The 27,407-nt window shown below is 40.7% G+C and overlaps 1 protein-coding gene and 1 long non-coding RNA gene across 2 annotated transcripts in view; one reads left to right on the forward strand and one right to left on the reverse strand.

The window, feature by feature from the left end:
* Nucleotides 1–27,407, forward strand: part of LOC103464839 (xylosyltransferase 1) — a 108,421-nt gene that overhangs the window by 65,399 nt on the left and 15,615 nt on the right. The window contains exons 3-9 of the mRNA XM_008409210.2: nt 1,416–1,588; nt 1,683–1,885; nt 9,762–9,842; nt 11,540–11,756; nt 12,197–12,373; nt 17,400–17,665; nt 25,441–25,639. Coding sequence (XP_008407432.1) covers nt 1,416–1,588; nt 1,683–1,885; nt 9,762–9,842; nt 11,540–11,756; nt 12,197–12,373; nt 17,400–17,665; nt 25,441–25,639 — 1,316 coding nt within the window. The remainder of the gene's footprint in view (nt 1–1,415; nt 1,589–1,682; nt 1,886–9,761; nt 9,843–11,539; nt 11,757–12,196; nt 12,374–17,399; nt 17,666–25,440; nt 25,640–27,407) is intronic.
* On the reverse strand, nt 13,042–17,569 carry LOC103464831 (uncharacterized). Its single transcript, XR_533715.1, has 3 exons — nt 17,481–17,569; nt 14,133–14,267; nt 13,042–13,867 (listed from the first exon to the last, which is right to left on the reverse strand). It is a non-coding gene; the product is annotated as an uncharacterized LOC103464831 (long non-coding RNA).

The following is a 27,407-nucleotide window of genomic DNA, read 5'->3' on the forward strand; positions in this document are numbered from 1 at the left end:
TTAATTTGAGGCTTCAGCTCAAGGCGTATTTAGTGAACAGAAATCTTTCATAAACTGTCTGTGTGCGTTTGCTGTGATAGCTAAAGATTTATAAAAAAAAAAGCAAACAAACAATGCCCATAATAATTTTTTGAGGGGAGGAGCGGGGGAGGTTAGCAGCTTCGAGGAATTCAATGAAAGTCTGTTCCTTTTGTGCTGATTTAAAATCTCTACAGTTTATTTTACATCAAAAGATTTATGTTGGTGTAAATCTTTAAGGGTTGTTTAAGCGTGGTAGAAAGCCACACAATGAAGCTGAGCAATGTTTCCGACAATCCTCCGAGGACCGCTGGGATTGTTTCATTTTGACAGGCCACAACCTGGGTGTGTGCGCCCACATTCATGCCGTTGCCATCTTTTGCAAAAGTATAAGACGTCTTCGGGGAGTTTGGCCTGTTGTGGTATGATGGCACTCTGTCATTCCAAGCTACACCCAGATTCCCGGAGGAACTTCTCATAGGATTCCTGCCTGCGGGAGGACGGTGGTCACAGCAGATTTCATGTGGCTGGAATTGTTGAAATGGCTCCAGTTCAATCAAACGATAACCGAATGAGCGACTCATAGCATTGTGCTTCTGTAGCGTTACATCTTTCCTGATTCTGTTTTTATGTTCCCGTTTGGTTTTGTAAATGTGACAAATTTGGGTGTTAGCGTCTCATTTAGCATCCAGTCTGGAGTGGTTGTTTTTTTCCCCTTGTTAAACGGAGTGCGGACCAGTGTTGGATCCTCTTTTTCTTAAGATACACGCAACAATAAAAACCTATATGAATCATAACTGTGTGCAAATTCAATAGATAGATAGATAGATAGATAGATAGATAGATAGATAGATAGATAGATAGATAGATAGATAGATAGATAGATAGATAGATAGATAGATAGATANGATAGATAGATAGATAGATAGATAGATAGATAGATAGATAGATAGATAGATAGATAGATAGATAGATAGATAGATAGATAGATAGATAGATAGATCCATAACATTTCTATGCTTATTTTTCTTCTTTTCCTTTAGCTTCTTTGACATTATTATGTACCAAGAGTGCACTACTATCTCAGTGTTGCCTTTGGCTTTTACCTGTCATATTAAAATACATATTCTGTCTAGAAACAGCCTGAAATCATTTATCCTTGCAGTCTCAAACATTAACTTTCAATTATGCCTGATAAAAATAGGTAAAATTGCCCAAAACAGATAAAAAGGATCGGACAAAAACAAGGCTCTTTGGCCTAATTCCTCTAGCTGACCCTAAAAAAATGACTATAACCTATTCTTTACATTTACTCTCCCTATTCTATTTGTACTGGTTTGATTTAATAATTTCCCACAAATAATACAAAACTCTCTGCTGTCTGTCGACCTGTGAAGGTAAAGCCAACGTGAACATCCAGTGGGATGAAGACTCTGTGGAGAGCTTTCCACTGAAACCAGTGAGAATAGTTTTTGTTCTGGTGATTCACGGACGAGCCTCTCGCCAGTTCCAGCGTCTCTTCAAAGCCATCTTCCACACCTCTCACTTCTACTACATTCACGTCGACCAGGTGAGCCGCACAGAACCTGGAACACGGTCCAAAACAGGAGCCACGCGTCTCCAAAACACAGTTTGGTTCCTCTCTTTCTCTCTCTCTCTTTCAGCGCTCCAACTACCTGCACAGGCAGGTGCAGGCCCTCGCTTCCCAGTATCCCAACGTGAGGGTGACGCCCTGGCGCATGGCCACCATCTGGGGGGGAGCCAGTTTGCTGACCATGTATCTGCGCAGCATGGCTGACCTGCTGGCCATGAGGGACTGGAGCTGGGATTTTTTCATCAATCTCAGCGCTGCCGACTACCCTATCAGGTAACAGAGGACCATCACGTTACAGTAAAAGCCTGGAGGGAAATTTCTGAAATAAAGATATGCAGGGCTCCATAAAGATAAGTAATCTTCCCTTGCTGTTCTGTGGATCAGAATTTTTAGATGTTAGTTCTTATTTCTTTAAAAGCATTTGTCTTAAGCAGAACATTTCAAAAACAGCATTCAAGATGTTTTTGCTGACTTTCTTATGCAATGGATTATTATTTATATTAGGAGCAGATGCTTTGGGGTCCTACTTTCTCACTAGTCCAGTCAGAGCAGCTAGCATAGCTAAGCAAGAAGAGACTATAGTCAGCAGCGCTTAGGAAAAATAGAGTAGAACGTTCTAGAGCCGAACCGTTCAGTTTCCATTCAACTATAAAACAAGAAATTACTTTACATCTGTCAAATGAGTATAAAATATGTTAAGTCAGTAGAAGCAGATATAACAACAAGACATGGACATCGACTACCAAAATATTGTTTTTATTCATTTGTGAATGCTGTCTTTCATTTCTTTTAAGAATTAGCTTCTAAAACTATATATTTTTTGTTTTTCTTTTATTTTGATGTGGAAATTAAAACACAATTCTTGTTGGTTTGCTACACCTTGTGGGGTTATGACAACCACCTTTGGTGATCACTGTTATAGTATTGGCTACGTACTATAACAGTGTTTATGTATGAGTCATTTGACTGAATTTACCAGATTTACAAGTATCTGAAATAGCCAGGTACTGGACTAAAAATCTCTAAAAAGAAAAAAAAAACAATGTCCCAGTGAACTATTGATCAAAGCCACCTTTAAAAATAACAAGAGCAATATTTTTGTTATAGAATACTATTCTGCAGTAAGCAATGTTGGCGTCTTTAACAGAAAGACATGACGACAGCGTGGCGATATTGCAGTGTAATGTAGAAAAGGATTTTCCTTAAAAGCATCCTGTCACCACAGTGCTATCCCACTCTGAGTCAATGTACAAGTAATCCAATACTCTCCAGTCTATGCTTCTGTCGTTAACTGTGAGCTTTAAATACAGTCAAACCAAACAGATCGATGATGTAGCACCTCTGCTTTCTTAAACACTGTTCATACATACCCTTTTTTTTATTTTTATCCAAGCATCTGCCTTCTAGTTCTCACCACATTGAACAGTTTACATGTTTAACTTACTGCGGTTTAATTGCCTAAGGTCAATACCCATTGACTTTCCAGGTCTGTTGTGCACCTCGCCGTCCGAGAGTCATCCCTCCAACTCAAAAACATCCCACTTAGGAAGCTGTAAAGTGTAATTAACTGCTGCAAAGTCTACACAGGCGAGACATGAAGTCATGGAAATAGCCTTTTGGAGGAGAAATTTTCATCACTGGTGTGAGTTTACAGTCCTTCTGGGACTTGAGGGTCTGCTGGGTTTTTGATGTAGCTCCACGGCAGCCAATTAAAATCCCCCTATTAAGGAGAGAGTTATCTCCTCAGCACAGCCAGATGTCCACCAGTTGAATTTAGACAAGCTGTAATGGCCACCGGGTGAAAAGCCGCGATGTCTCTGCAGCTGGAGCGAAGATGCTGGCGCACATGTGGATTCGGATGACAGGCTGGTTCAGTCTCATCTGTTTTGGCCTAATCAATGGCATGCTTTGCTTTTGTATCTCTGCATCAATACTGTTTGCACAAATTGTATGCTGCCATCTTAGTCCTGCTCTCAGCCCCTGTTTGTGCAAAGTTGTGCAGATTTATTCTCTCTAAACGCTTGTTAGGCCGTCTGATTAAACATATTTGTGAGTGTGCTGTTTTTTTTTCTTTTTTTATTATTATTATTTTCTATCATTTGCATGTGGAGAGTGTTGGTGTTAGGGAAAACGGCTGACAGTGGAGGTTTTTAAGCCCCGTCTTCTGGGAAACGAAACGATTGATGGAGCGAAAGAAGGAGCAGAGAGGCAGAAATGACAGGAAAGGGAGAACGAATAGGCGGTTAGAGGAGGGGAATGAGAGGAAACGGCACGATTTGGATCCGTGCAATATGAAAATATGGAAATTGCACTCTTGTATCTTAGCTTAGGAAGTGCATGTGCAGCCATGGCATGTCTTTAACCAAGTCTGCAAAGTGCGTGTTTTTATTGAGTTGAACTTGCAGATCTTTTTTTTTTTTTTTTTTTCCCTGTAAGTGCCAGGTCTGGGTTCAAGCCTAAGTGAGAGTGAGCCCATTGCTGCTCAAGTGCCCTCAAGCAACAAGCTGACACCCATTCAGCCTTTTTTCCAGTTGACAACCCCGTCTCCCTATCTTCAGGAGGGAATCTGAGGGGGGGGAAAAATCATATTTTCTCCGTGTAATAAGCAGCTTTACATTATTATTTTGTACTCACTCTCTCAAAAACATCAGCGGATAGAGAGCTTCTTCAAGGACCATCAAAGCTACTACATTACAGTTCTTAGCTAGACTAATATTTAGCTGAATAATTAAAGACACCAAACAAAAGAACATTGATGGATTTATAAAATGCAATTACACTGAGCATCGATGGTTTATTTTCTCCCTGAAGACACGTTTCGTGAGTCGCTCATGATTTTGCAGCCTAAAAAAAAAAACAATTATGTGCCTTTTTTAGCATGTCTGTTTGTGCTGTGATAGTCAAAGGCCAGTGTGATAACCATAAGTAAGAATACCGCAATTTCACAGTAATATCACAAAAAAGTTCAACATTACCAAATTGCTTCTATTTAAAACATGAAAAGCAGTGATTATATGTTCTGCTGCAAAAAAAGAACTTGGCATTACAAGCTCTACAGCTGTAATTGTGCAAATAGCAAAAATAGCAAAAAATGGGTAAAAAGAAGAAATGTTAAATGCTTGTTGTTGAGATTATTAAAAGATTTTGCAGCTCTTCATAAAGTAACACGAATACTACTGCCTTATATTACCTGATTGTTGAATCTTGCCCTCTGCTGTGGTTTTTTTATAAGTAGAGAGCCGGCACTACTCTACTCTTAAAAAATGCTGCTCCTGGTTTTCTAACCAATACAAGTGATGGTCGGTGCTCCTCTGGGCTTCTGTGTTTGAAAAATTTCCAAAGAGATAATTTTGTCTTTTTTTTTTCAGGAGATTGAACAGTGTAGAGGCCTTCCATAGGCCTGCAACCAATAGCAACACGTGGGGGAGGGGCAATTTTGTATCACTTTATATTTCAAACAGCGTAAACTATATTTGGGTAGTTTAAATGTAAGTCTTTGCAGAATGCAGCATGCCTTGAATCTTTTATTATGAGAGTATGAATGAATTGTGGGACATTTATGCGTCCATACACATAGTGATTTGTTAAATTAACCAACAAAGAAATGTAGAATTTTGCGTCTGGAAAAATTTGTAGCAACCATCAAAAGAAAACTGAAAACTCCGCCTCCTGAGCCGTCACTATCCACCCAATAAGTTCATCTCATAAACTTAAGCTGTCCAGCTTGAGCTGCTGCGTCCTACAAATACAATCATTTTTGTCCCTAAACGTTGTCGCCCGGTGTGAATGCCGTGCGTTGTTGCAGTCTGGAATGCGGGGGGCTCCCCTCGGCCCTGGACTGCCTGACTGTTATTGTTGTTATCAGTGGGACTGGAGACAAGCATTATTTCCCCGCTAATTCCCTGATAATGTCTGTTCTGCCGCATGGATGGCTCTCAAAGGCAATCCCAGAGCCTCTCGTTGAGAGGCTGCTGCGTGTCCACCGGGGAGATATGGCATGCATGTTTGCATTAGTGTCTGTGTGGGTCCAGTCAGGGTGGAGGATGAGTTACACGCCCTCTTTGCCAGCGAGCGCAGGCCTCTTTCCCAGCTTTTATCTCTGCCGGCTCCTTTAAAAAAAAAAACAACCTTTTATAGACTTTACCGCTGCTTTTTTTTGAAGTCACAGCTTTGTGGGGCAATGATTGACTCGTCTGCATCACACGGTATTCATGTGGGGTAATAAAATGTGGAGCTTCAGTCTTGTGGATGCCATTCTTGATTTGGAAAATAAACATGACTCATTCTATCAAAGTGAAGTGATTGTAGATCCTGTTGGAAAAACATGTGCCTCGTCGTTACGATTCTCTTCTCAGCAGATACAATCACGTTTTGTCACCTCTATTTTGTTCGAATTTGATGTCCTGGATCTGCAAGAAGTAGTACAATTATGAAAAGCCATAAAAAAGGGAATACCTAGCATTAGTAGACAGAGTCTAATGTCTCTGGCTTAAACTCAGCGGCTTGTTAGAGAAGATATCAGGGAGAACGTTCCCATGCTCTGAATGTAGAAAGCGTATGGTACAATCATAGACTTTCCAAAATATGACCCTCTGTCATATTTTGCTCTGTGACAAGATGCAAAGTCATTGTAGACCGAAAGTCATAACTCTTATTTGTGTGTTGTCACAATCAACGGAGGGGATACAAAGCATGAAGTAGAAGCTGCTCTTTGACCTACATACAAAACATCTGGCAGGTAACTAAGGAAGTTGTGGCACCGGAAAGCCCAGAAGACTCAACTCAATTGTGCAGGAAGCGTCAGACGATTTCACAGTTTATTTATTTTATTTTATTTTTTTCACTTTGACAATGCACTTTTAAAAGTAGACCACGTTCCCCGAATGGCATCATGTTGTTACGGCAGCTGTTCATTTGGGGCACTATGACAAGAAGCTGCCCAGCCTGGTGACCAGAGGAAGCAGCGAGTTACTGAGCATGTTGCTCTACGTGAGAGAAAGGCAACAGCACAGAAAAGGCACCAGAAAGGGTGAGACTGTGCTGCGTCGCAGGGGTTGTACAGATGTCAAACGGAAGTCTAAAAGGTTTCAGGTCACGTTTATATATCCCTGTAAATAATATTACATTCTCATTTGGTTCTTTGGATAGTCCTGTTGCTGTCATACCAACAGTCCACCACAATGAAACATGGTAGTGGAAGCATCATGCTTGGGGAGTGTTTTCTTTTGCTGGAACAGGGAAGAACGACAAACTTCTAAGTGGCTGATAAAAATGTCCAGGTGTCACAAGGGACCTAGTCAAAGTGCAGACCTAAAAGTTGAGAAGCTCTGGCAAGCCTTAAAAAAATTATCTTAACAGAAAAATATCTCCGATAGAGACAAACCTCAAAAGATTTACAGTAAAAGATTGTTCATAAAACTACCTAAAATGATTCACTAAAGCTAAGTGAATCATTTTAGGCATTCACTCAGCTCTCCATATTTTTATTCGTAAAAGGTTTTGAAAATCCGAGCGTCCATTCCTTTCTACGTCCTGCTGGGCTGTGGCAAAAACAAAACCCAACAAAAGAAAAAACAACAATCCTGGTAAATACATTCCAGTTTGTGGTTGTAATGAATCAACATTTGAAAAGTTAAGCACTACGAAGACCTGTACAAGGCTTTCCGAGGTACGAGTGCGTCTCTGTGTGTGAACAGCACTGCGAGACAGGGCGGCCACAGGGCTGACAGTTAGCAAACTGCACCCAGTGGACAGGGTGACCACTCAGGTGGCAAATCTGGAGCTTGACATGAATTCCCCTGCTTCTGTCTGCATGTGTGTGTGTGTGTGTGTGTGTCTGCCCTCCTGCCTGAAGGCATTGTGTGTCTGTGCGCAAGGACTGTACGCTGCACTGCCAGTGTTCATACCAGCAGACAGACAGCGTGTGCAGGAGTCTTTGGAGCGGGGGTGGTGGTGGTGGTGGTGGTGGGGGGGGACGGAGACGGAGGTCTGTGCAGCACATCATCCGTTAGGCTTTATGGCTCAAGACCTCCTAAGATAAACCCCCCAGGCTGTGAAATTGCTCCTTCAGGGGAAAATGACATTAATATGCACTTGTCTCTCCCCCCACTGATCCTTGAGCCTCACTGCTCTTTTTCAGAAAGACAATCCCGGCCGTCGTGAAAGGCTCCGGCGCAGATGAGATGTTGGAGCCATTGACTGGGGCAGAGGCCTGCAGAGCAAAGCTTTTAGCCTGTCTGGCCCGATGTGTTGGTGGAAGCAGACCCCTCCGCAGCTCCAGAGCAGCGTGGAGTCATTGATCAAAATAGCGGATTGTGACACGGTCTTTTGTGTAACCCTAAATAGCTTTTAACAGCTTGAAGGAAGTGGAGGAGTAGCACAGGCAACATCTTTAATTGATTGGTATGTGTGACTTGAAGTCCTTCTGTGATCCCCTTTAAAACCCTCAAATATTCCTGTGTAAAATGTCAAGTCTTCCCCCCCATTCCCTTTTTCTGCTTAGGAATGTGTTTGCGCCAATCCTGCCAGTCGAGTGCTTTGCTTGATGTATGTGCAGTTTGGAATTTAAAAAGCTGTTGTTGTCGACATAAGGGGGAATATTTCTGTGCTCACTTAAGACAGGAGATTTATAAGTTTGGTTTTGTGGCATTACAAACACTCACAGAAGCCAGCTGTAACTCCAAATGAGTTTATATTGCAGTGATGTGGAGGGTTGTAAACTTTAATGTGAAAAGGAAGCTGGGAATGGATTTAAAGTTAGAAAGGAAATGTCTATTGTTCCGTTGTTTAACTGTGCCGACGCTCGGATATTAGGAGCACGCGGCTGGTCAATTCTCCTTTAGCAGCAACGCCGCGCGGGGCTACGGCGTGCCAGATTTGAATTTTAAAAGGATTTCCGTCCTTAGTCATTCTTTTTAATGAATTTATCCCTCAGAAGACACATCCGATCTGCCTGACACCGGGTTAAGACGAATTTATGAACGATGGCAGTACATACATCATCTCTTTCGCCCTGTTTTAAAGCGGCAATATGAGCTTAAACACAAGGACCCATGAAGGACCCCATCACTCACATTTCCAAGATGCTGTGAAACAGAAGTAGCAGGGCCTGTTTTTTTTTTCTCCGAGGAGTTTTGAAAAACAGCATTATTACTCCCTTCTCTCACCTGGATAACTTAATCAGTCAAGGTGGTCCCTGATAAATGCTTACTGTAATTCATTCTTTGCCCAGATTCAAACAATTATACAGCAAAAAAAACTGGGAGCAGAAAGTATTTCTTTTGTGGATTTTCATTAACTGAGTCAAAATTATACAGGCTCAGGTATGTGTATGGGGGTCTTTTGTCGTAAGTTGTGTCCTTGTGTTTATCAGTAACAATCCAGTCACGGTTTACAGTCTGTGTCACATCTCATGTTGTAGGTGCATCTCGGCTCCAGTACATCGGCTTCATTTGGTCGCATTGCTTCCTTAGCGTTCTGTCAATCAGCCGTTTATTAAAGTCGGGTATTTGACAGCAGGGAAACACCTAAAACAGGCAGACAGTGATCCCTGAGTTCCAGGTAGAGAAACACACATTTACATGATTGTGCCCACAGTGTACCACATTTTTTCCTCTATAAATCACTGTTAATACGATTCAGCCTACCTCGGGCACACGCATCTTCGTCCTACCAATCCACAAACCATAACACACTTGTTTAGAGCTTTGAGGGAGTGAATATATTATTAAAGGCCAACGATTAATGGCTCTGTGCCACTGATAAATGTTTGTAAACTTCTCATTTATTTCTAGCCTACAGCATCGTTTTCTCTCTTCGGTGCAGTGGACGTTCCGGCACTTACAGAGCCGACTTAAAACTCGGACAGACATGCCAAAGTCTCACAAAACATCTTGAGTTCTCAGTCTCAACTCTCCGTTTGTTACACTTTGCTCTCTGTGTGTTGTTCTCAGGCATTTCCTAATTATAAACGCAGCATAATTTATATATATTAAGGCGTCTTTTACAACCAGATGAACCCATTTGCGCAACTGTCCTCCAAAAAGTCATTAAACCTATAATTTGTGCTGGAGAATCAATTTCCCTCCACTATACAGCGGTCACCATATGTTCCCAGTCAAGAGTAAGTCATTCTCTTTTTTTATTTCAGGAACAATAACCAGCTGGTGGCGTTCCTGTCCAAGTACAGAGACCTGAATTTCATTAAGTCCCATGGCCGGGACAATGCAAGGTAAGATGTACCTTCTGAATCTTCCTTTGTAGCCTCACTTCCAGCAGCCTTCTGTCTCCTTCCCTCTGTCTCTTTTCCCCCCACTCGCTCCCACACTTGCAACTCATGTGCCAACACAACGTGGACACTGAATCATAACACAATTAGCTTCCCATCTGTGGGCTCCATTAATTAACCTTCTTGGTGAGGCGAGGTTGCTGCCAGAGCGCCGCTCGGCGCTGACGCCACCCCGCTCTCTGCCCGGTCGCGCCCTCGTGGCCGGGCCAGTCATCGCTCAGCACCGTGGGCAGAAAGACCCGAAGCAGAGGGAGCAAAATGTCCCGCAAGCACGCATGAGTCAGTGTGACTCAGCGGTACCTTTTCGTGATTGCGGCCGCTGTGTCTGATCACGTGATCCTCTCCGACAGAAGAGCTTCTTGTTTATTAAAACGTGTGTGCACGCGACTAATTAAATCAAACATCTCAACGATCGCATTAATCGCCTCTAACCTCTTTACTAGAAAGATTAATGTCTGAGCGTGCGCCACCAGTTCAACACATTGCCATTCAGATGGCAGAGGGAGCAGTCTGACCTGCCTGACCTAAATTTGACTCCCCGCATCCAACACTTGATCTGTTCGCAGGAGTAACACCACCTGCTGTGTCTGTAGGCTGTCACTGTTACTGCAGCGGGTGCAGTGAAATGTTTAGTGAGAAGTTGTGGCTGCCCAGCTCTCTGTGCAGTATTTCTATGTGCATTTTTTGTGCTGTTTGCTCACATTTATTTTTATTTTTTTTTGCATCTTTAAAGAGAGGAGTGTCTCTGAAATAGACGTGGGAATAAGGTTTCATATCGGGTTTGGAACGAGGATGGAAATGTTGCCTCAAAGGTGTATTATGTAGTAAAGATAATCATTAGGAAATAGAGAATAAAATCCACATAGAAGTTCTTGATGCTCAATTCTGATCTTATTTTTTGGCTTTTTTATTTATACTACTAATTAAACTCGAACAAAATGAGATTTCTGTGTGAACGGTTCACGTCCCCAAAGTGATCCACATGCTCAGATGAAGAACATTGATGTCATACAGACGTCATAATGGATGGAGGAGTTTATCGATCGATTTTGAAGTTCATAGCCAACAATGTCACAAAATCATAACGACACAAAGAAAGCTAATAAGAAAGCGTCACTAACAGCGATGGCTTTTTGAGGAACATTGACTGCAACTTCTGTAGAGGAATCTGTTTGGATGTGTAGTCAGACCCAGCAGCGGTCCGATTGTGATGTGATGATGTGATGATGTGCTTATGCGACGCACTTCTTTCATAAGTTCACAATCGTAATTTTCAGACATCGTTTACATCCCGACTTTCCACATGTGGCTTCGTCTGGTGCCGAATTATGACACATCTCACATCGATGACATACAAGTCAGATAAAATGCGGCATGACGGTTAAGGCAACAGACGCTTTGAAAACAACCGGATACGAATCAGTAGCACACATGGATGTGGCACACTTTGGATCTTTTTGGGGTGTGAAAAGATTGGTCCGTTCAGACAGCATTGCAAAAGCTGGATATAGGTCATATTTTGGGGAAAGCCGCAGATTTGGGTCGCATTTGCCTTCTGTGAGAACGGAGCCTTTAGGATTGGTAAGATTTTTGTACAGTAGTCAGCTATGTGACCAGACCGTCCTCTTTGTCTCTGTCAGGTTCATCCGTAAGCAGGGTCTGGATCGTCTCTTCTACGAGTGCGACACTCACATGTGGAGGCTGGGCGACCGAAAAATCCCAGAAGGCATCTCTGTGGACGGCGGCTCTGACTGGTTCCTCCTCAACCGCGTGTTTGTGGAATATGTGATCAACTCCAAGGACGATCTGGTCACCAACATGAAGCGATTCTACGCGTACACGCTGCTGCCTGCTGAGGTAACACAGGCCAGCACACGAACACACACAAGGTCCCATCTTTTTTTTTTTTTTTTTTACTCTCTAACTTGCAAGCCCTGCTTTGTATTTGCACCGCATCATTTAACAAACAACAGTCACACTGTTCTCCTTTTGTTAATGTGAGATGACTCAAAGGCGGACACCGAGAGTCGGAGAGTGAGGGGAAGACTTAAGATCCTAACCTATCAGCCATTAACTCAGGTTGGGGGGGGGGGAGAAACAACATAAATCTCTGGAGAGAAATTGAATGTTTATCAAGAGCTGTAGTAAATCTATTTTTTCCCTGCTCCCAATCTTATTTCCTCTTGTCAAGTGGATTATGTGGGGAAAAACAACAGACACACAGTTTTTCTAATTTTCCATCTCTTTTATTTTTCCCCTCCTTATCTCGCCGCCTGTTTTTGCTCCCCGTCTCCCAGTCGTTCTTCCACACCGTGCTGGAGAACAGCGCCCACTGCGAGAGCATGGTGGACAACAACCTGCGCATCACCAACTGGAACCGTAAACTGGGCTGCAAGTGTCAGTACAAGCACATTGTGGACTGGTGTGGATGCTCGCCCAATGACTTCAAGCCTTCAGACTTTCACCGCTTCCAGGTAAACACAACACACCCTCCTGTTCTGATTGATCAGCAGCAACACTTGAAGTTAAAATTTATAATAAATGGCGTCTTGGTGACAGGTGCACTTTTTTCCTTCTTCCTGATAATATCAGTTTTGTAGGATCATTATTTGTTAAAAAAAACATTAAAAAATAGTGTAAAGAAAAGATGTTCAAAAAACTTCAGTTTTTTTTTGTAGATAGATAAAACAAATTTTGACATCAGACAAACTTGGTTGAACTTAACCTGAATGAGCAACATTTAAAGCACAGCAGGTCTCAATTGCCTCAGTTGAGGTCAGCGTTTATAACTGAACAGGGAACAGATTATTGGCAACAATGACCTCCATAGGAGAGTTTCAAGGCAAAAAACCATACCTGATCAAAAATAACTCAAAATTGCACATCTATTAGAAAACATCTTGATGATCTCCAACAGCTTTTGTAAAATATTATTTGGCATGACGAGACATCAGTGAAACTTTCTGACAGTTCTGTGTCCAGTTATATCTGACGTAAAACTGAGCCTGGGCTTTCTTTATCGATAGTAAACCTCAGATTTTGTTTTAATGCCATATGCAATTTCCGATTTTAATAAATTTTTTCTTCACTGTTTTCTGTGAAAAAAAAATAATACAATGAGAAAAATATATTTAAAAAACTGGCTTTTATTTCAATCATTCCTTCTTTAAGCTGTAAAACATGGTCGTCATACAAGTTGTTGGGGCTGGCTAACATCAGTCTGAACTACGGAAACAAAACAAGTGCATTGGTACAAAAAAACATCCAGATTTTCAAAAAATTACATATTTAAAAGACAGAAAATTTGATCAATCAATAAAATCGATTGATTGAAAACAGCCCTACATAAAAGTAATTCTGCAAGGAAGAACGGAGACAAAATTCTTTCACAGTGATACACAAAAAAAACTCTTCATCATTTACTCATCAGGATGAAGAGGCAGTTGCTTTTTGACTTTAGGTTGGTTGGTTAGTAACTTTTTTAAGTTAATTTTGAAAATTGCTTTCTATATTTACTCAGCCTTTGTTTCTCTAATCAAACTATGTCTTAATGATCTGAAACACTCAAGTGTAACAAACAAGCAATAGCATAATTAATCTAATTGGGACAAACTTCACAACAATGTTACTAAAAGCATTTTTTTTTCTATCTTAATGCTGATGTTGAGCAAAAGGATTCCACTATTTCTTTTGCTCTTCTCCTAAACTACAAATGTTCAGAAAGGTTATTTTGGTAAAACAAAGGTCGCACAAATAATTACCAACACATACACCAGACATACTCCTGAGGGACGGTTTTAAAAACTAAAATCAACATAAATAAATGTCTCCTTTTAATGCATGAGTGCAGCATTTAGTAGAAAATCAACAGCAGTCAATCGTAATAAAACGAACCGGTCCTCTCACGCTCGGCGTCCCACAGCATTCACTGTCAATATGTGCAAAATCACATCTCCATTAGGATGACCCTGATAGAGGAGAGAAAAGCAGCAGCAGCTGTTATTAGGTCCTGTTTGCCTTTGGTATTGGGAGAGAGAGAGAGAGACGGGGGGTTTTGGCCAGCTTATCACAAATAAAGTAACTTTGTTTCACTATTTGACTTTCAGGCGGCTCTTAAAACAGAAAAGAACAAATACGCAGTCTGCCTTGGCTTAGCTTCATTTTTACTCATATCCTTCATGTGGTGAGTCACTTCATGTGCAGTGCTCTCCAAATACCAGCCATCACACTGACCTCCACGCTCCCTTCGCCAAACCTGGTTGTCTCGCTTCGGTCTCTGGCAGACCGGTGCCAAAACGTTGCCCTGAGCTCCTTGGCGCTGCTGCGGGGTCCGCTTGGCATTCGACGTGGTGTCAGTGAGGTCTGACCCTGGAAACAAAGCAGCCCTGTGAGAGGACTAACTGATCCTCTTATAAATTATTTTAGTAATGATGTTCATTTATTCATGAACCGCATTCAAAACCCTCGCAAGCTGGACCAACATCCTGGCCAACACAGTAGAGAAAAACGCATGAGATTAAGCAATGCTAACAAGAAATATCTTGCAAACAATCTTATATCAATTAAGTAACAATTTAGACAGGAAAAAGTCTCAAATAAAGTAATTTTAAAGTCAATTCTCTTGGGGGAACTTGAGAGAGTGTGTGACCTTTTTGTTATTATTTAGTTACAGGTTGTTCCCTGTTATCTGTGGGAAAAAATTACACAGAGTATTATATTTTTAATGGTTTATTATTTGTTAACTTTAATGCTTATGACTTACAGCTAATGGAAATCCAATTTCAGTTTTTCAGAAAATGTAAATATTACATAAAACTTAAAAAAAAAAAAAATATTTCACAGAAATGTTATGTTATCCTCATGGATGCACAGATGACGACAGTCACATTGCAGAGTTTCTTTTTCTACTTTTGATGCCATCAGTGACATAGCGCACACCTCAAATTCTGTAAAACTTATGCGCCTGAACAAAAATATCTGGACATAATGTTTTAAACAATAAAATTGCATAGTCTACAATAAAATCTGTCTACCTGCCTGTCTATAATAAGCAAAGAAAATACATTATGTAAATTAATTTAGTGTTTTATACATAACTTAAAAAAAATTATAGTAATCTAAATTAACTATTTCCAAGGTGCAACACTCCTGTTGCTTTTCAAGATGTATGGAAAAGCTGATTTCATTTCCCATCGAGAATACCTCCTTAGTGGCACTGTGACTGATTGGCCAGCAAACTGTCCTGATTTAAACCTCGGAGAGAAATTATGAATTATTGTTTAGAGGAAGACGAGAGTCACCGGATCCGAAAACACAGACGAGCTAAAAGCTGCTTTTCTAGCTCTCTGGGCTTCCTGAACACCTCAGCAGAACAACAGACTGATTGCCTCGACAGCGTGCTGCGTTCTGTAGTAATTTATGCCAAAATGAGTCGCAACCAAGTGTTTAGTGCACATAGACATACTTTGAAGCAGTATGTTCATGTGTTAAAAACAATTCTAATGTAAATATCGCATTTTCGGGAAGCAGGAAATTTCAACCTCGCGCTTTTCTTCTACTCTAATCTTATGACTTGCCGCTAATATACCCGAGAAACGCAGTGAGTTTCTTTAGCAGCAACCTTTTATTGACTCGCCCTGGTTGTGAAGGGTGTCGAGGAGTGATGGACGACTGTCAAGTCCATTTTTTCAAGATTGTGTAAGCCAGAAAAATGCCAAAATATAACATTTTTGTAATGTTATTTTTTTATTATATAGTTGTTGTTGTTTTTTTGTTGATAAATTGAAGTTTGGTTTTTATTAGCAGTAAGCCACAATCATAAAGATTAGCAGAAACAAACGCCTACAATGTGTCAGACTCTGTGTATTTAATTTGTATAATACATGAATTTGTACTGAATCGCTAAAATAAAGAACTTTTTTATACTAAGATGTACTTTAGCATGCTTCAAAATAAACGAATCAGTTCTTTCAATCGACTCCACAGAATGTGAGAGGGAGGCCCCCCCTCACTCTGGAAGCATATCTATGTTTAATTTAACACCTCCGGCTTGCCGTACATCATCCCACACTTACTGCTACATGAGAAAAAAAAAACCAACTGAATTCCAAGAAAATGAGCAACCACCTCATTAGGTCTCCTCTTTTATCGGTTACATTTTTTTTTTTTTTTTTTCTTTTGCAGGTAACACCAACGTGTTTGGTACTGCAAGATAAATAGTTTGATGTCTGGGACTAACGTTAGATGTCTTTGTGTCAAAGCCAAGCTGTGGAGGAGGCAAATTTTATGATGCATCATCAACCACAGAATAAGCGACGTGACGTGAACAAAGAAGTGGAAAACGATGTGGATGAATCGGAGGCAAAGACCAGACTCAGACAGATTAAACGGGGGCATGTTAGATGGAAGTTTCTGTTGAGTCATACTTTCCAACTCTGCCCAAATTTACATGAAGATAGCTGGAAAATAAGAGATTTTCTTTTCTTCCCTACCTCTCTTAAATTACAATTGATCCCGAAAGTTTTTCTTTTATTTACTACATCAGGCAGCGATGTTGTGTGTGACTTGCAGTTTTTGTGGTGAATTTCAAGTCAACTGGGTAGTGAGGGTTGAAATGTTTGTATGTGGATATTCTCTCCAGGCTCCGATATATTCGTACACTGTTCCTAATATTTGAGTAAATATGCCTTTGATAAGCAGCAGCTCGACTGCAATACATTAGTGCCACAGGCAGGCAGTAAAATAGACCCTCAGTATGACACTACCACTACCGTGCGTGGCACTTGCTATAGAGCTCTTAGGTTTTGAAATATCCTCTATATTTCAGTTTAGGTTAGACTGATGGGACAAAAATACAAAACACAGATTATAACTGGCTTTAGAAAATGCAAAACAGTCTTATACTAAACTACTGTAAGTAAATATTGAAAGAACCGGATGCAATCATTGATCAAAGCAAAACAAACCTGTTTAAATAAGCTGAATGAGATAAGGGATAATATAAATTCTTGATTTAAAGTGTAAATATTTTCTTAAGTTTTCATTTTTTAGATATCTATATAGGTTGTGTAAACATTAAACACCCCAAGCTTTTTTCCCAATTTTTCTTGTAGCCATTTTGGCGATACTGACACATTACCATTGGGAGCCTTTAACACAAATGTATTTGCAAATTGAAAAGTGAGACCAAATAGAGGGCAATTTTGATTTAATACAGATTCTAATTCATTCACAAATCTCTAAGAAGACGATTTTCCCAGTTTTCGGTCTGCTGCCTTCAGCCGCCCCCCTACTCAACCTCTTATCAGCATTTTTTTTCTCTCTCTCTCTTCTCTGCCCACCTATCACTTCCACACATATCTCACACATCACATTTCGTTCCCCTCACATCCTGGCACACCACCGTTTAATAATCTTCTCCTCTTTTTTTTCTTCTCTTTATCTCCTCTGTCCCTGCTTCGCTCCTCTGCTCGCCTCCCGCCTCGCTCTGCGTTTCTGCAGCAAACGGTGCGGCCCACCTTCTTCGCCAGGAAGTTTGAGGCCAGCGTGAACCAGGAGATAGTGAACCAGCTGGATGCCTACCTGTTTGGACCGCTTCCCCAGGGGACGCTGGGACTGAACTCGTACTGGGAGAATGTTTACGACGAGCCAGATGGCGTCGGCAGCCTGTCGGACACGCTGCTCACGTATTACCACTCCTTCACGCGGATGGGCCTGGTGAGGGCTGCGGCCTCGCTTCAGGGGAACCCAAACGATCACAGCTGCAGGTTGGTTTTCGTAAAAATGTGTGCGCTTGAGAGGGTAAACAGCCCCGTACATTTACCAATACACACGCATGTAGCTCTTCAGCATTTATTTCACCACAACCACTCTTGTAATCGCTGCCATTATTACACACCTGCAGCTTGCGTTTGTCCAGTTCGTCGTCTTCTCGGAAACCAGACGCACCTTTATTAGCTTTGGAAACCACATTGCGCAGCACATAAATGGCCTTCCGCGTTTCTCCTGGTGCATCGTCTCTTAAGATCACATATCATGGAAATAGGATAACAATGGATAGCTTCAATAAGCAACTGGGAGGCCTGGCTAAAGCCTTTCATTTTGTAACACAATATGACACCATCAATTTATCTCTGCGATAATGAGGCTATGTAGGTCATACCGCAGAAAGCCAGCTTGGTCTATTATTAGTAGGAATGAATGAATTTCAGAGTGCTGTTAACACATTGTATGTGGTTGAAACAAAATGAACAAAAGGCTGTACGTCAATTTCATGTACTTACCTTTTGGTGCAATTTTTTTTATTAGTTTAGTTTTCCTTCTTCAAAAAAAAACAACTTTTCCTAATAGAAGCTAATTGTGATGCGCTAATCTCGTTTTGGTACCTCCTGATACCAATTTTAGGTAAATTCAGTTTTTTTAAATTATTTTTTTTTATTGAGAATAACAGTTGCAGTAAATTCTTAATTTTATAAGGAACAGAGTTAACATTGTGTGTGAAGGAGGAGCCACTGAGAAGCAGGGTTTTAGCGTAACATGCAGTTCTTCTGTTAGCACCTTGTGTTAGCAGTTAGCCAGGTTAGCTTTCTGTATGTATTCTCTAGATATTGTAGATCCTTACCTGAATCTGAATATTTCCACAAAGCTGCTAACATTTACATGCCAACATGGATAAAATTTCATGAATGACAGAGATTTAAAACTCAAAAAGATAAAACGGAGCAACTTTGCTGTTATTCACTGAGTCTTCCTTTTATCTCTGGTAAGTTTTGCTTTCTCTAATAGCCTACTGAACAGCAGACCTGTATGGACCTGTCATGGAAAAGGTTTTTTTTTATATTATTTATGAAACACCTCTTACGTCTTTGTGTGTAATTCATTCTTACTTCACCTTATTGATACTGAACATTGCTAACTTTGAGTTATTCAATTATATATACAATTTCCATATTGACAAGTGTCAACTGGATGTGGTTGCACTTGGTGCAGTAGTCATTATAAAAAGATGCAATTTTTTTGAGTTTACAAACAACTGGTCAGCGGTCAGAGATGCTCGATCTAAAAATTGTGCAGAACACATTCATCACATCTGGTTGGGTCTGTGGTTGCGCTTCCTTCGTATCCTCTCATCCCCTTGACTCGCTGGTCAAGCCTGATCATGATCTTGTTTCTGCTCGACATCACTTCCTGTCAGAAGGGACTTGTTCCTCTCCACTGTTGTTCAGTTCTTGTATGCTGAGGGATTAAAACAAAATCAAGTTTTGAAGCAAAAAGCTGTTTTTCTTCAACTGAGACTGGCATTTTGCGATTTCCTTAATCAGATTGTTTGAAATTGCATTTTAATTGGACAGATTTTGACTTTGTGCTATTAGTCTGAAGGTGAATATTGCAGTTCTGCCTAGAATGAATTGAAGGGTGGTAATCAAACTGGAGCTGGACCCTCTTGTTTTCATTCAAAGTACACATTTGGTGTGATTTTTATTAGGACGATTGTGACTAGCTGCCATGACTGATTAAGCTGACTGTAACGTCACTAACATTAAAACTCTTAGTGAATACATCATTTTTATTGAATTAGTTTTTATCACTTTACTTAACAAAAATAACAAATCTTTCTCTCTCCTTCCTACTGTAACAACAGGCTGCAGGAATGCATGCCCGTCATTTCATACATCCGTAGCGGTCGGCTTCACTCATTGGCTGGTTCTGTGCGAACAGCAGATGATAAACTAATGGTTTGGACGCTCCTCACAGGAGCACAACCATAAAGCATGACCATTTGAAAAAGACACATTTTTGGCTGAGAAATCTACTTAATGGACTCTATGAAGATAGACAGGTGCTCTGTCTGCTGTAGCGGCTCGAAAGCAAAGGATCCAAGTCGAGGCGTTTTCAGATAGTGCCATAAAAGAACTCGGGCTTCTTCACATTTCTTACAAAAATGAAACAAAATGTACCTACAACTTAATTTCTTGTTCTGTTTTTGTACACAGAAATGAGAACTTTTAAACTCCTGTTTGGAAAAAAAAGAAGGAAAATTGCTTAGACCATTCAGTTAATCACTCAGTTAATTCATCACTTTGCCCACAGTACAGCTCATATAAAGCAGTCATTAGATGTGAGACGACGCAAATAAACTGAATTGAGTTGAACTGCTCTTGTTGGTCGTCTTCCAAATGACCAGTCTACATCATGCTTGGAAAAGTTTTAGACCCACGTAAGTGAACCGACTGTCTCATTTGTTTAGTAAATATAGGTGGCATTGCAGAAGCAGTCGCCTCTTTGTGTGATTTCCTCCTTATGTGCAGAAAATAAAGCAGTAGCAAACCCCTCTGCCACCCACTGTCTGGCCTGCAATGTAAATGTTCTTTAAAATGTTCCAGGTAAAAGCAAGAGATGAAAGGAGGACAGATTTCATGGTTTCCATACGTCAAACCAAAAAGAAAAAAAGGAATCTGCCAGCTATAGTTTTATTTACAGGTATTTATTTTTATTCAGGCACCGGATCTTTTCCATAGAGCAGCGTTTCCCAACCCTGGTCCTGAAGACACACTGCCCTGCATGTTTTAGATGTGTCCCTGTTTTAACACACCTGATTCAGATGGTTGCAGTTCAGTGAGCCCCTGTTAATCAGACGTCAATTGAAATCTGGTGTGCTGATGCAGGAAAACATCTAAAACATGCCAGGCAGTGTGTCTTGAGGACCAGAGAACCGAAAAATAAATGTATGGTATGTAATAGGAGCTGTTCCAATTAGCCTTTCTATTATCTAGCTCAAGCAACCGAATTAATTCATTTGGAGTCGTGACCCAATACTTTTTGGCAACGTAGTGCTTTTTTTTTCTTTTTCTTTTTTTTTTTAATTGAAGCAATGGGGACAGTTGTAAATGGTTTAAAACCCAGAGGTCACAAAGGATGTGCGTCTATTTGAGACAAAGTTGTGCATGTGAGAGTGGAAATATGCAGGTTTGAGTAATCTACCCTGAACTCTCACGTAATGACCGCCGGGGAAAAGGCGCCATTACGTAATCCTGCAACAATAAAGAGGTATAGACAAATTTAAGCTTTTATTTACCTGTTTTACCAGTTACAACTTCCTGTGAGTTTAAGTATGTTCTTCTCATATATTCAGGTTTTTTTTTTTTTTTTTTTTTTTTTGCTTTATAGCAAAACAACCATGAGTCCTTTATATTGCTGTAACATAAATACCAAAAAACTAGAGTCAGAAAACATAACCCAGACAGAGCAATACAAAGATTGTTCTAAAGCTATAAAAATATATCAATGCATGAGCAAAAACACAAGGTCACAGAGAGAAAAAAGTAAATGGATAAAAGTCTTGTAGATGCAATCTAGTCATAGAACGGGTTAAAAATACAAAACTGAACTAAAATGTAAAAACAGGTGTTGTTCAAAAATATGCCACGGTGTAGTAAATGCAGTCCAGATCCAGAGCTAAATAAAGTCTTCGGGTTGAATCTAATCGTTTTTTTTCAGGTTTATGTTTATTTTCTGGGCTTTACGGCCATTACAGCAATTTCTTTGATTTACAGCAGAGAGCCTGCAGACTCCGAGGAAAAACATCAGAGGGTGAAAGGAGCAAGAATGACTGCATAGGGAGAAAGTTAAATGAGAAAACACATAGCAGTATCTTTAGTGACAGGACGTTCACAGATTCATTCATCCTGTTTGAGCTTTTAATCCTGTTTGTCTGTTTTGCTCAGGGACAGTGTGAGTGTTTACATCAGCAAATTATACTCCTACTAAGTGAAACTACTGATAAAAAAAAGTCAAATCCTGCCACAATCCCAGTAGTTAGTTGGAGAAGGGGAACATCCTTGTCCTCCCAAGAATATATTACATTCTAATGTGAACCATAATTTGAATGCTGCTCTTAGTTCTCTGATACTCTTATAATCCTGAGCTCTCATGATCTGTGATGAAGCAGGTACATTTCTAGGTCTTTCATCATTAAGTGAAAATGTATTTTCACTAACATGTTGTGGCAACATTAAACAACACTGAACAGCAGCTCTAAAATGAAAGACCTTCATTGGTATTGATTGGCTGTTCCCCCAAGAGTGGAGAAAAGGAAGACGGTAGATTTTAGCTTGGCGCCCTGTGCAATGTTCATTTCCACTGGGCGCATTAATGCATATTGTAGTGTATTTAGTGTTTAAAGTATTAAGAAAAAGTAATTATAAAAAATTTTTAGAGGGGAGGGGTGACAAGGATCTGCAGATTTGAGCTATTTGCGTGCAGCGGATGAAGTGTATTGAGATGTTTAACAGCTAAATAGACTCTAATCTGTACAAATTTCATACCTAATTTATGTTTTAACAACAGTAAAGGAAACATGTTGGAATGAGAGCTACTTTAGCATATATTTGATAAACGTTCATGCAAGGTTCATGTGAGAAAAGAGAAGAAAGGAGCAATCAGATTTAAAGGAACCACAATGAATTTATTACATAATGGTGTTAGTGATGGACTCAGAAACTGATTTCTTCACATCAGTACTCGCACACCCACTTAACAACATTTCTTAACTTGGCCTACTTCAGGTAGGGGCTGTTTTTAATTGTTTTAGATTTTGATCTATAAATATAATTAGACAGCAGTTATTTAGTTAAGACATCTCTCATTAAAACCGACAAATGCTACAGTTCACATACATCCTGTTTTCCTTGAACAGTAAGACGTCCTTGGAAAGTTTTAATTTCTTTTTTCTTTGGATCTTCACTTTACCCCCCCCCCCCTCCCTTCCCCCATAGTTTGATACTTCTGCTGCAGTATGGCAAAGTGATTGTCCAAGGTCTTTTTTTAAAAATAAGAAACATTTAGATGTGGTTCTCTCAAAAAATGCAATTCTTTATTCAGTGTGTTCCCTTCTTTGCATTAAAAGCTTTTCCCAATTTAATCATCTCTCATAGATCTCATTGAAACGGTTTGGAAGAAACACATAAAAGCTTTAAGAACAATGAGATAAATAAAATGGAGACAAATAAAAATTCCACTCGTACATATCTGGCCTCTCTGGATTGTCGGCATAATGACTGAATGTGTAATTATTCCGGTGAAACGATGCGAAGCCCCGCGCCTTGAGCCGTCTTCTTTATATTTTATCGGTCTGAAATTTTACCGATGAGGCCAACTGATTCAATCGATCAGGGTTTACCTTGAAGCGTGTCACAGCAAAAGAAATGATTACTTAGGAGTTTCTTTATAGGAACTGCCTGTTGTGCTAAGTTTGCTATCACATGGCAGAGGCGTTTGTTGCTGCGTGCATGCAAAGCGTACATCTCGACTAACAGATGGGTGGTTTGGCTTCTGCATAAGATCGTGGTGAAAGAGAGTAGACGAACAAGGAGAGTTATAGCAGCTTGCTGTGACTTTCTTGGAGAGACAGGGCAGTAAAAGCCTGAATGGAGCTTCTGTGCAGGTTGCGGCCCGGCCCCCTTCGCTCAGCCTCTCGTATCGGCTTTTTGGAAAGGCAGGTCAGAGAGACCTGAGAGCCGAGGTAAAGCAAGGTGAAAGAAAGCGCAGAGAGCTGTAAGAGGGGGTTGGGGGGAGAAAAAAAAATGAAGGAAAGGAGAAAGACACAGAAAACGAAGCAGGAGATTGGGGGGAGTGTGCAATGCAATCCTTGGGGGTGTAAGTATTTGCTGTTCTGCTTGTCAGGGTAGCGTTTGCTAGCTCTGGTTGACTCTTGGTGCTTTAGCTGAATACTGATGAGGCTGCCTGCTGCACAGGGGAGCTGGGGGGGAACACTGTGTGTTTGTGTTAAGGTGTGTGTGTGTGTGTGTGTGTGTGTGTGTGTGTGTGTGTGTGTGTGCATGCGTGTGTGTGCACAAGAAAACGTGGAATAAGGAGTTTGGGATACACAGAGATTAGAAATCTGGGTGAGAAGGAGTGAGAACATGAGCAGTCAGCAGCTGTTGAGCATCCCCCCCCCCAACATCGCCCACTCTCAGCTCAGTCCTTTTATGTTTTTCCAGAAGTTGCTGCGGCTGTCTGGCCTCAGGGCAGCCCTCTGCCACATATGAAGCCACGCACAAATAAACACTCTAATCACAGGGCGAGATCTTCATTCTGCTTCAGATAACTGGATGACCCAGTTCAACTCCGTGCTGCCAGCTTACGTTGTTCTTTGTTCCTTTCTTCGCATCAGTACTCGCACACCCACTTAACAATAGATATGTCGTTTGCCGTTACTCTCTTTGTGGTTTGCAAGAGTTTTAAGGTGCACTATATTACCAAAGATATTGAGACATTTGCTTTTATACACACTTTAATTTCAGCTGCATCCCATTTGCAATGCACAGGCCGTAACATGAAGCAGTAGGCAGTCGGCCGCATCTTTGAAATTGTTCGAGCTTCAGCTATTTTGTGTTTAGCATTTGTGACGTCAGGTCAGGGCTGCCCACCACCGCTGTGTATGTGCTGCCTCAACCAGTAGTGCATTTTGGCTAGCTGGATTATTTTTATTCTTGTATCTAAAGGAGAAAAGGATGAGTTTTAATGATATTTGTTTTTGTGTGGATATCTTTGACGCTGCTTTCAAATATTAGGTACTCATAGAAAATTAGGTGAGTATTATTAACACACGTAACTATGACTTTGTATTTTTGTGATGCCTTATTGCTGAAAGGTGCTATGCAAATAAAATTTTACTGATTGACATAATAAGTGTATATAAATCATATGAACTATCAAACATATATAAAATAGTCAGTAAATTGCACTGAGGCTAAAAAAAAAAAGCATGTTTAAATCAGTTTATATTTAGTGCTTACAGATTCCTAAGCTGTATAAAAATATCCTGTCGGGGCGTTCCATTATTTTTATTTTCCTTTTGATCAGACCTAATCTTAGCTACGGCAGCAAATCGAAAAAAGACTGAAAACGCAGGTTTGCCTTCTCGTTTGGGTATGTCATACTGAGATTTTTCAAAAGTTACGGCCATCTTTTCGCCTCTCACAAAAATGCTTCACCTTTTTTATGTTGTGCTGAATTTCTTTGTTAAATTGCTGATCATGTTTCTGATCCTTATCTAAGATGAACCTGCAGTTATGGTAGTAATGAGAATACCCAGGTGAGATGATTTAAGGGGTAGTTTTGTTATTACAGTGTCCTTCATAATAATGTTCAGCGTTCAGGCCCAGATAATAAAACGTATAAACTCCAGTCGCATAAGTGTGGGTTTAACAGCCCACGAGCAGCACTTCCCTGGAATAATCTGTATTGTCGACGTGTCTTTGACAGATTACATCTCTGTTAAAGGTCATTGAATTAATGTCCACCGTGTCACACAATTACAGAGCACATTGACTCCCCACTAACCTTTACAGCAAGTACACATTTGCATCCGGCCACATTAGCATGTGCAAGGCAGACTCCCTCTAGACATTACCTAAATAAATCCTGAAAATCTTCCTTTCTCCCCGTTTTGCAGTCCTATCTGTGAAAAGCTGCTCCAGAGTTTGAGGTTTTCCTTAATGGATTTATCCTTTCTTTTTTATTTATTTTTTTATTGTGCCAGGTATTTCCCAATGGGCCACCCTGTGTCAGTGCATCTCTACTTCCACCTGGACCAGTTCCAGGGCTACCTGGTCAAGCACCATGCCACCAACCTGGCAACAAGCAAGCTGGAGATTATGGAGACCTGGGTGGCACCAAAAAAGAACTTTGAGCTGACCACGCTTCCAGGCAGCACATTCAGCCGGCTTCAGTTCGCCGAGGTGAGTCTTATTTATCCTTTTTTTTTTTTTTTTTTTTTTTTAACTCAAGAACGTTTTTTGTCAAAAAAAAAAAATAAGGCAACCAGAAAGCCATCAGAGTGTTTACTAGAGTCTCAGTGGCTAAGAAATGTCCTTGTAACACTCGCAGGACAAACACATACGACCGGCTTTTGCTTCTCGTGTGTTTTTACAGCGTTTTTAAATCAGAACATGGTCGGTTGCTCTTCAGATCTTTCGGTCTTCTTCGCGTCGTCGACAGGGGAATTTTCTGATTCTGCAGACCTGGGCAGTATTCAGGCCAAAAAAATACCCCAGAATAAATCTATAATTACACACTATTTGCAGTTTATCGCTACGGTGACATTTTATTCATTTCTTTATTGCCCATAGTTATAGCAGCACATCTTCACACAATTAAACCCTTGCCTGTGATGGCCTTGTAAAATGCGAGTTGATTGAATGCACCCGAGTCTACGGGGATGAGTGCCTCACGTGTCGCTCGTTTGTTGCCTCCTAATATAATGACTCCTCACCTTCACACTGGGATGCTTCCCCTGATTGTCTTGTTATGTTAATCTTTGTTTCTGTTTAGGATACAGTCACTCGGCTGTGATGCGACAGCCAGTCTATTCTAGAAAGAAATTAACTGAGCAAATATAAATTGACCTTTTTTTCTCCCGGCGTTATCCCTGCTTCGCGAGGTGCAGAAATGTCAACAAATCTGTCGGTGGGTTTGTCTGCTTTGTTTCGAGCCTGCAGCCTGCACTTTCACACGCACTCACCTGGACTCACCTCCACCTTGTTCACCTTTGGGGACCGACTCAGAAGGAGTCAGAAAGAGACGCATTCTACGTGTCGGGCCCACGAAGCCGTGAGTGACAGAGAAGCAATGCGAGCGGTGGCTTTTATCTGGATGCTAAGCTTTGGAAAGCATTCGTCGTCTGGTGCAGCGCCTCGACTGTCACTCAGTTTGTCCGTCTGTCAGTCAAAACCGGCGGAGAGAGCTTAAATGAGACAGCCCGACTGCTGCAGAGGGTCGGCGCTTTTTGTCAACTTAGCAGATACGAACCATATTACTCAGGTTTTACAACTGTAGTTTCTGAGATAAACCACACGGCTGGCTGAACGTGTTCCCTGTCCTTCTTTAGATATGTACAAAGCCAGACATGTTTCTTTCTTACTTTCTTTCTTTCTTTTCACTCTCCCTTCTCTGCCTCCCGGGCGCGCGTATGGCTTTTTTTGCACTTTTAATATAGAGGCACTCGAAGCCAACACAGTTAAAATTAGTATTTTGCTTATTGCACGGGTTTGACATTGAGAGGTTTATTACTCTGCTGCGTAAATCTAACAAGTTTTATCCTTGCTCACAGCACATTGTTCCACATTTGTACAGATATACATGCAGTACCCTTCACATTTATGTGCACCCCTGGGCCTTAAAATTTGTTTGCTCTTTGTTTTAGTAGCCGAAGCTTTAGTTTAAGTACATTTATTCAGTGCGGGGGGGAAAAATCTTTTAATTGTGTTTCACAGAGCTTATTAAGGGAGTCCTGTAAAATGAATGTACCTAATTTTGTTCATTTATGCTTTGTTATTTGATCAAAACTTTTTAGAAATATAATCCAGACATTCATGTTTCCTCGGAGTCAAAATATGACACAACACTCTTCAGAGTGGGAAAGACAAGAGAACATGATATTCAAGTAAAGCAAATTTGTGAAAATCTTCATAAGGCAGGAAATGGTTACAAGAAAATAGATATTTGTCT

Source organism: Poecilia reticulata, linkage group LG1, assembly GCF_000633615.1.
Source record: "Poecilia reticulata strain Guanapo linkage group LG1, Guppy_female_1.0+MT, whole genome shotgun sequence".
NCBI lineage: Eukaryota > Metazoa > Chordata > Actinopteri > Cyprinodontiformes > Poeciliidae > Poecilia > Poecilia reticulata.